The sequence below is a fragment of the Meles meles genome, chromosome 8 (genome assembly GCF_922984935.1).
Source record: "Meles meles chromosome 8, mMelMel3.1 paternal haplotype, whole genome shotgun sequence".
In the NCBI taxonomy this organism is placed as follows: domain Eukaryota; kingdom Metazoa; phylum Chordata; class Mammalia; order Carnivora; family Mustelidae; genus Meles; species Meles meles.
This window is the reverse complement of record NC_060073.1, coordinates 6,383,289-6,392,122: the sequence shown is the minus strand read 5'-3', so window position 1 is coordinate 6,392,122 and position 8,834 is coordinate 6,383,289. Positions and strand designations below refer to the sequence as shown.

General features: G+C 59.4%; 2 protein-coding genes across 5 annotated transcripts; one reads left to right on the top strand and one right to left on the bottom strand.

The window, feature by feature from the left end:
• Window positions 1-223: 223 nt before the first annotated feature.
• Window positions 224-4,211, top strand: CTSW (cathepsin W). Of its 3 annotated transcripts, XM_046017441.1 has the most exons (12): window positions 248-365; window positions 517-614; window positions 792-894; window positions 1,191-1,275; window positions 2,137-2,250; window positions 2,629-2,786; window positions 2,888-2,984; window positions 3,070-3,150; window positions 3,250-3,375; window positions 3,550-3,614; window positions 3,692-3,895; window positions 3,976-4,211. In XM_046017441.1, the coding sequence occupies exons 3-12, from the start codon at window positions 796-798 to the stop codon at window positions 4,084-4,086; spliced, it is 1,140 nt and encodes a 379-aa protein (XP_045873397.1). In that variant the 5' UTR covers window positions 248-365; window positions 517-614; window positions 792-795; the 3' UTR covers window positions 4,087-4,211. The 3 variants fall into 3 exon arrangements, with proteins under 3 accessions (XP_045873395.1, XP_045873397.1, XP_045873396.1); XM_046017440.1 differs by having other exon boundaries at window positions 517-894; XM_046017439.1 differs by having other exon boundaries at window positions 224-894.
• Window positions 4,212-4,392: 181 nt separating this feature from the next.
• On the bottom strand, window positions 4,393-8,604 carry LOC123949802 (FGF1 intracellular binding protein). Of its 2 annotated transcripts, none has more exons than XM_046017442.1 (10): window positions 8,422-8,604; window positions 8,031-8,229; window positions 7,717-7,843; window positions 6,539-6,639; window positions 5,959-6,092; window positions 5,521-5,641; window positions 5,381-5,444; window positions 5,030-5,116; window positions 4,845-4,942; window positions 4,393-4,514 (listed from the first exon to the last, which is right to left on the bottom strand). In XM_046017442.1, the coding sequence occupies exons 1-10, from the start codon at window positions 8,504-8,506 to the stop codon at window positions 4,445-4,447; spliced, it is 1,086 nt and encodes a 361-aa protein (XP_045873398.1). In that variant the 5' UTR covers window positions 8,507-8,604; the 3' UTR covers window positions 4,393-4,444. The 2 variants fall into 2 exon arrangements, with proteins under 2 accessions (XP_045873398.1, XP_045873400.1); XM_046017444.1 differs by having other exon boundaries at window positions 5,521-5,629; window positions 8,422-8,602.
• Window positions 8,605-8,834: the final 230 nt, after the last annotated feature.

The following is an 8,834-nucleotide window of genomic DNA, read 5'->3' as shown; positions in this document are numbered from 1 at the left end:
CCCCCCCCCCCCCACCGTGCTGGCTCCTAGCTCAGCGGGGAGTCTGCTTCTCCTTTTTCCCTCTGCCCCCGGCTCCTCCGACTTGTGCTGTCAAATAAATAAAACAAAAATCCTAAAGAAACTAAACAAAACAAAACAACCATGACAACCAATTGTGAGGTCTACAGACACACATCAGGGCTGCTCCGGGCCCAGTGCTGGCCTGGGTGCTGCGGACGCCGGTGCCGCCAGATGCTTCTAGTGCGGCTGAGACGCAGAAACCAAGCGGGCAGGGGTTGGAGGGGCTGCGGGTTCCACCGGCGGACAGGGAGCAGGGTAGGCTTCTTGGAGGAGGACCCTTGAGCTGACTTCGTTTCCCAGGATGAGTAAGAGTGCTTCCCCAGGGGGCAATGACTACCCATCAGCCCCACCCAGGGTCAGAGGCCTGAGGGCCCCCGTAGCCCCTGGACTTCACGACACTGACGGCCACATACGGCAACTGCTCACTTTGGATCTGTCTATTCCTGTTTCTTTCAGGACTGACTGATTCATCTCTGGATCCCTAGACTTGCCCAGGACAGGGTGGGCAGACGACGGGCTCTGCTGACTGAAGAAGGAGGCGGAGTAGGCCACAGGTGGGCTGAGGGCTGTAGAGGACAAAAGCCTGAAAGCCGGAGGCAGCTCTTGTGATCCAGGGGTCCACCTCCCTCTCGCAACCTGGTTTCTCCGTGGCGGTTTCTCCAGCTCCGCCCTCTCAGCCCCTCCAGCTTGGTTAGTACAGCTTCCTGCCCCCCGCACTCTCTCGCCTACAGCACCATGGCCTACACCATGGCACCAACCGTCTACCTCTCCTGTTTCCTGGCCCTGTTGGTGGCAGGCCTGGCTCAAGACATCAAGGACTCCCTCTCGGAGAAGGTAAGTGCGGCTCTCCTTGCTTCCCATGCTCCTCCCTCTGCAAGGCTCCCTACCCGGGGCTCACCCTCTCAGAAACAACTGGCTTTATTCCCATTTCTCGGAGAGAGCAACCGAGGCTGGAGAGGGGACTGACATGATGCCAGGGGGCCCAAGCTAACACAGGGGGACAGAGCAGGCTAAGCAACTGGTCCCCTAGCCTGAGCCCTGAAAGGCTAGAAGGCGAGGTCTGGTCCCAGCAATGACTCCTCACCTGCTCTCTACCAGCCACCCCCCCTATCCCCTTGGTTACTTCTCAGGACCTAGATCCCAACTCGCTGAAGCTGAAACAGGTCTTCGAGTTGTTCCAGGCCCAATACAACCGGAGTTACTCAAACCCCAAAGGTATCACGGGCACATACATCCCCAGTTTACCCCCTCCCCTTCTCCCATTTAATAGATGAGGAAACCAAGATTCAGGGCGGGGAATGCGCTGGGCCAAAGCCATTCAGCAAGGCAACTGGCAGGGCTAGGGGTATCCTCCCTGGTTTCCTAAATGCACAAAGAGGGCCATGATCATCCTTTGCTATGAAGTTGGAGGGCAGGAAGCAGCTACTGGGGTCTACCCCAGTCCCAGAGAATCTCCCGCTTCCACAGACATTTTCTTGTCACTCCACGCAGCAGGCCAACGACCATCTACTCAAGGGTTCATTCAGAAACACCAGAGATACTCATCTTGTCCCCAAGCTGGGGACTTACTCTCCATGTCCACAAGGTCCCAGCCCTCTGGGTCTCATCTTCCATGGGGAGGGGGGTGGTCTGGGGGTACCTTCCAGCCCAGGCTGCCCACGCCATGGGCTATAACCTATAACCCTCATCCTTCCCCACCTTCATCAAGTTCCAGCTCAGACCCTGCAGTCAGAGGTGTGCGGCAGGTGTGGGAGGGGGCGGAGAACGACCTGGCAGGAAGCCAGTCTCTGACCACCCACCTTTCCCTTCTGAGTCACTCTGCCTTCAGACCCTTTACTGGTCTTCCCTGTGGGTGGGCAAAGATGTCCTCTTTACTGCCTCCGGGGAAAACCCAACCCTAGAGGGGCTGGGGAGTCACTTCCTTGGCCCAGCTGTCTGCAGTGGGGCCTGCAGTAGCCACAAGAAAGGAGCCAGTGTTCACCTGGGTGGGTGTGAGTGGGAGGGTGCTCAGCCAGCGGCCACTTCCTGCCTCTGGGGGCTTGGGAGGCTGCCGAGAACCACCAGCTTTTGCTCCAGAGTACGCTCGTCGCCTGGAGATCTTTGCGCACAACCTGGCCCAGGCTCAGAAGATGGAGGCAGAAGACTTGGGCACCGCCGAGTTCGGGATGACTCCATTCAGTGACCTCACGGGTACTGGATGCCTGTGGGACCCCAGGTGGTAGGTGGGGAGGTAGAGACTTCTCCGGGGATGCTGGCCGATGCACAGGGCTGAACTTCAGCTCTCACCTCGCAGAGAGAGGGACTCTGAGGACCAGAGGCCTGCTTGCTTGCCCCAAATCACAAAAAGCAGGGCCGGGTCTGGGTCCTAGTCCAGCTCAGGGTGGAGGCAGCAAGTGCAGGGGAATGTGTCCCAGGGAGAAACTTGGCTTCTCTCTGGGCCTTGATGGCCTCTTAGGCGCCCGCCTCCCTGGCTGTGATGGGGACTCAACCCCGAGTGTGGATGGCTGGAGCGGGAACGGCACAGTACGGGGGAAAGGGGTCAACCCTGTGACCCTGTCCATCCCCCAGAGGAGGAGTTTGAGCAGCTCCACGGGCACCAGAAGATAACACCTGGAGAGACTCCTGGCGTGGGCAGAAAGGTGGGGTCTGAAGTGGTGGTGGACTCAGTGTCCCCTAGCTGCGACTGGCGCAAGTTGAAGGGCGTCAAGTCACCCATCAAGCAGCAGGTATCTACCCTGGTCTGGCCCAGGCCAGCCTCAGTGGCACGGGGGTGCGGGGGTGGGGGGGTGAGGCCCGGACCCCTTCCCACCGCCCCCCTCTCGGCTAGGGAAACTGCAACTGCTGCTGGGCCATGGCCGCCGCGGGCAACATCGAGGCCCTGTGGAGCATCAGATACAACCGGTCTGTGCAAGTCTCTGTGCAGGGTATGGCGGAAAGAGCGGGGCACGTGATGGGGGGGAGAGGAGAATGGGGGGTGCAGTCAGCCCACGCCGACCTTTCTTGCTCCAGAGCTGCTCGACTGCAACCGCTGTGGGGATGGCTGCAAGGGGGGCTTCGTCTGGGATGCGTTCGTAACTGTCCTCAACAACAGTGAGTGCCTCTCTGGGCAGCTTTTGGGGGCAGGGGTGGGGCTGGCAGGGGAGGGATGTTCGGGCCCCGAACCTCCGCCCTGGCCTTGCTTATCTCCAGGTGGGCTGGCCAGCGAAAAGGACTACCCGTTCCGGGGGAACCTCAAACGCCATAAGTGCCTGGCCAGTAACTACAAGAAGGTGGCCTGGATCCAGGACTTCATCATGCTGCAGAACAATGAGCAGAGTGCGGCAGAGGGGGGGACGTGGGCAGGCCTGGGGGCAGGATGACAGGGACGGACAGACAGACCAGGATAGAGGCAAAGAGTGGTGGGAGGTGGGGGGCCGGGGGAGAGAATCAAGAGCCAAGAGCAGGGGAGCACGCGGGAAGCAGGGCCTAATGGCACCTTCTGCCCCTCAGCGATGGCCGAGTACCTGGCCGCCCATGGCCCCATCACCGTGACCATCAACATGAAGCTACTGCAGGTGGGAGCGGGTCAGGAGTGGGGGGGAGGGGCGCCGAGGGGAGGCGGCCCCCGACTCAGCTCCTCTGCCTTTTGCAGCAATACAAGAAGGGTGTGATCAAGGCCATACCCGCCACCTGTGACCCCTACCTTGTGGACCATTCTGTCCTGCTTGTGGGTTTTGGGAAGACCAAATCAACGGAGAGGAGGAGGGCAAAGGGAGGCCATTCCCGGACTCATCCTCACCGCCCAATCCCGTACTGGATCCTGAAGAACTCCTGGGGTGCTGAATGGGGTGAGGAGGTGAGTGTGATCTTCCCGAGGGGACAGGGCAGGGCAGGTCTCTCCCCTACTTCTGGCTCCATGTCCCCTTGACTTCCTAGGGCTATTTCCGGCTGCACCGTGGGAGTAATACGTGCGGCATCACCAAGTACCCGTTCACAGCCCGCGTGGACCCACAGGGGAAGAAGGCCCCGGTGTCCTGCCCTCGCTGAGCCTGTGCCGCCGAGCCTCAGCCCTCTCCCACTATGCCCGCTGCCTCCTCCCTGGCCCCACCAAGGGCTTTTGCCCATCCTCCTGATCGTGCTATGGCTTGAATAAACCAAGATGAGCTCCTTGCCTTGCACGTGAACTCAGCTGGGGTGGGGAAATGGGTGGGCAGAGCACAGACACCCCACACTCTGACACATCCTAGGCTCTGTGGGGCCCCCCGTCCCCAAACATCCCTATGCACAGTCACCGGGATGCTCAGAGACAGATGAGCGCGCGCGCCCGCGCACACTCCTGGGCACAGGCTCCTCCAAAGTCATGGCAGCTTTATTGTCAGTTCGGGCAGGGCGGCGGGAGGGGCCCTCAGTCATGATAGAGACGCAGGAGGCAGCCGCGGAGGGTGCCCATGTAGCGGTCCCAGAGGGCCTGGTGCCTGCAACGGAAACAGTGACAGTGGCCATCGCTGAGTCCCCGCCACGGATGCTGCTCCAAGAGCTTCATACACCTAAACGCTCCGTCCCTCCCCACACTGCTCTTACGCTCATTATCATCATTAGCCTCCCGTTCTACGGGGGAAACTGAGGTGTGAAGCGGTTCAGGACCCTGCCCAAGGTCAGGTCACAGTCTCTAAGTGGGGTGGCCCACCCAGAGACTTCCACCCCTACGGCAAAAGACAGAACCCTGAGTCTGAAGGAGGGCTAGGCCCTGGCAGGAGGCTGGCTACAGCAAGGCCACGCTGGAAAGGAAGCCTGGGCTCTCTCACCGGAAGCCATCCAGGGAGTGGACGGACGCCGAATACTGATTCAAGAAGAGCCGCACATCACTCAGTGGCCAGTGGTCAGAACGGCAGGGTTCCACGAACTGTAGGCCCAAGGAAGTATCTAGTACCGGTACAGCCCGGGGACAGGCCAGGCTGGGGATCAGAGGGCAGCAGGCAGGACAGCTCACCTTCTCCACGAGGTCCACGAACAGGTCTCGGACATCCTTGTTGTGGGTCAGCTTGGCAGCCACATTCACCAGTCCTCGGGACAGGTTCTGTGGGGCAGATAGCCTGGGAGTTCTGCCTTCTGTCCCAGAGGCTGCAGGCTGAGCCCAGAGGCTGGAAGAGGGGGCAGGCCCCTCCCCAAATCTATCTACCTCCCTCAACCCAACAACTCCCCAGTGTGCTCCCCGCTGCCCGAGGTGGGTTGGGGGAGGAGCAGGGCTACCTGCCGGTCAATCTCCGGCATGAGCAGAGTTGGGGACAGTGCGGTGAGGCTGAAGATGCCCAAGGGACAGAGGCTGGATTGGGCCACAGACCTTGAAGTTGGCTTCCATCTCAGAGAAGACACCAAGCTTTCCCCGAAGGGCAGTACACACCAGGCTGCAGGGAGACGGGGTAAGTCCAGAGGTGCCTGGGCCCCCACTCACGCCCCGGCCCGAGGAACCCCCGGAGTCACCTCTTGTGCAGGTCCAGAAGGTCCTTGTCAGCCACAAGCATTTTGAGCTCCTTCAAGTCCTGGAGAAACTCCTTGTCTAGATCCACGTCCATGTCATCCACCTGGGAGTCTGGGGAAGTCCCAGCAAGGGAATTGGGGTAGGGGTAAAAACCCCTCCAGTGATGTCCCAAGCCTTCCACACCTGCCCCCCTCAGCACACCCCGTGAGACAGAAAAGGAAGTGTCAGAAAGGCGGAGTCCCTTGGCCCAGGCCACAAATCAGTGGCGGGCACTCTGTCTGCAGGTGAGCTGTGCAGGGGGACACGGGACTATGAGTAGTGATGGCTGCGTGAAGAAGAAAGGTCGCTAACCCGGGGCCTGCAGGAGAAACTGCTGGTGGGGACGCGGGCCCTGGGAGGGTGGGGAGGGATCCGGGCAGCTGGGTGAGTGGGGGCCTCACCGACGGCTCCGAGGGTCCAGTTCTGGATCATGAGCTCAGCGCAGTAGGCAAAGTCGCCAAAGCTCAGATACTGCAGTTTTTTCTTCCCTGTCTCGAAGCGGTTGTTCGCAAAGAAGACGATGGCCGCGTAGTCCCTGCAAAGATGGGAGAGTGGGCCTGTCAGGGTTTCAAATTCCTTTTTAGGGAGCAGCTCGCACCTGTGACATTGGCCGGGGCATCTGACTTCTGGCCTGTCTCTGCCCCAGCTCACTATGTGACGTGCTTCAAGCCACTTCTCTCTGGGCCTCCCCGTCTGTGGACAGAGAAGGTTTCAGCCCAGGTCTCCTAAAGGGAACAGAGGGAGACCTGAGGATAGCAGTTACCATTTACTGAGCCCTTCCTAAGCCCCAGGGGCTGCACCCAGGCTTTACATGCGACAGCCCCCCTGGTAAACAGCCAGTCTGATCCAAAGCATAGACCGGCAATAGGAGAGCCACTGCCCAATACAGCCAGGGGGGTCAAATAGGTGGGGGTGGGGAAGGTGGACCTGCCTCGTGGCCCAAGGAAGGGGAGATGGCTGGCTCCTTCGCCGGCCCCTCACCTGGCCAACCGGTCAGACAGGAGGAAGTGTTGCTGAATGTTGTCCACCAGGGAGCCCCGCATTTCCTCCACCACCTTGAAGACTCGCTTAAAGTTGTCAAACTGCAGGGCAGTTAGGGGAGGAGGGAGGGAGGACTGGTCAGAGGCTGGTCATCTGATAAAGCGATTACTGAACATCCCTCCCTCACCTATGCATCTAACCAGTCAACAGATGCTGACTTAGCATGTCTTTTTTTTTTTTTTTAAAGATTTTATTTATCCATTTGACAGAGATCACAAGTAGGCAGAGAGACAGGCAGAGAGAGAGGAAGGGAAGCAGGCTCCCTCCCGAGCAGAGAGAGAGCCCGATGCGGGACTCGATCCCAGAACCCCGGGATCATGACCTGAGCCGAAGGCAGAGGCTTTAACCCACTGAGCCACCCAGGCGCCCCAGCATCTGGTATTCTTCAGTACACTATTAACTGCTAATACCTGTTATCGATTCAAGCATCTTGCCCTGGATAAATGTTTACTCACTCCCACCTCTGAATTCTTCTTATTTTATATCACGCTTTCCAGCCTTTCATGAGCTCATGCTGGAACTGACCCTCCTGGCTAAGGTCCAGGAAGAAAAGAAAAAAAAAGAAAAAGAGCAAATGCTAAGCTGTACAGAAGGAATACACAAAAGACAGAGAGAAAAAATACCAAAGGCCCAGAAAGGTTGCTTGTCCCTTCTGGGCCACCAAAAAGCCTTGTGGAGAATGTCCAATCTAACCCTCTGCTTTGTATTTCAAGGGGTAGATGAGACCAAGAATAGTACACCCTCCAGGGAGGAGTGGCAGGAACAAAAAGAAAGCCAGGGGCTGGAGAAATATAAGCTGAGAGGCTGGCAAGAGACCAGATCACAGAAGAGCATGAAGGTCAAGGCCAAGAGGTGTGGCTACTATCCAGGATGGAGTGAGAAAGCCAATTAAAGTTTACGAGGAGGGGAAAGCTGTGGTCAGATCTGAGCTTCTGAAAGAGCAGCTCCGGCAGGGGAGTAGGAGATGCTTTGGAAGAGCAAAACAAGGGACAAGAGACTGGGTATGAAGCCCCTGCCACAGTCAGAGGTGGGAAAGGAGAATGGAGCTGGGACAATGACCAAAGGGTTGGAGTGAAGACATGGGATGTTGTGTTGGGGGACAGGGATGCAGTGCCCACTTGTCTCCGGCAGCTCTTGAGGGTGATGCCTGTTTTGGTGCTGATGTCGTCCAGGTCTTTCTTGGTGCCCTTGGACAGCTTCTTGCCCAGGACCTCCCGCACAAAGGCCTCGTCGAAAGCATAGTACCTGCGTGGAGGCAGAGGACACCACTGACGTTCCATATAGGAGGGACACGGGGGGTTCCGGCAGGACCTAGGTTTGGCCCCTCGCAGTCACAGTTTCTCAGACCGTCTTGTAATGACGTCCCATCCCAACCCGGGTCTCGGTTTCCCCCTGCAAAATGGGTATATGGTCAGACAGGTTGGCGTCCCACCTCTCGATGAGCAACGCCTGTCGCGAGGGCGGGATCTGGAAGATGAGCTGGTGCAACAGCTTGGGCGGTGCGTGCAGCAGGCGCTCGAGCATGTGGAAAGTACGGTAGTGGTCCATGGTGTCGCTCTGCAGCACCGCTGCCGTGGCGCCCGTCTGCTCCAGGATTCCCGAGCGCACCCGCAGGGCCACCGCGTCGCTCACTGGGGAGTGGGCGCTAGCTTTCAGCTCCGCTCCGCGAACCCCCAGGCCCTCGGGGGGATCCCAAGTCCGACTCCTACTAAACATCCCTCACTCCTGCCCACTTCCCCAAACGACCCGAGTCCCGGCCCCGCCCCCTCTCCCATCCCAAACAACCGTCCCTCCTGACCCGCCCCGCAGACGGCCCCACACACCCGAGTAACCATCCAGCCAGAGGCGATACACGTCCTCATCGATGAGAGTCGTGTTCCCCACGAAGATGTCCAGCTCGCTGGTCATGGCGACGCCCGGACCCGGGCGCAGTCGCAGCGCCCCGTTCGGAGCGAGCACGGCCCGGGCCGGGCGCGCCGCCTGCAGGCTACTTCCGGGAGCGCGGAGATTCGGCTCCGGGCACCCGGAGCCAGAGAAGGACCACTTCCGGGACAGAGAGGGTAGGGGCAGAAGCGGCGAAGAGGAGTAGCCCCTCCTCTTAGCGGGAGGGGCAATCCCAGGCTCCTTGTCCCCGCCCTCGCCCCGTCCTACCAACCCCCACTCCCATCCTGGCCCAGTTTGCAGGAAGACTTCGGGAGTCGAGGCCGACGGACAGTCTCCCCTGCGCCGGCAACCT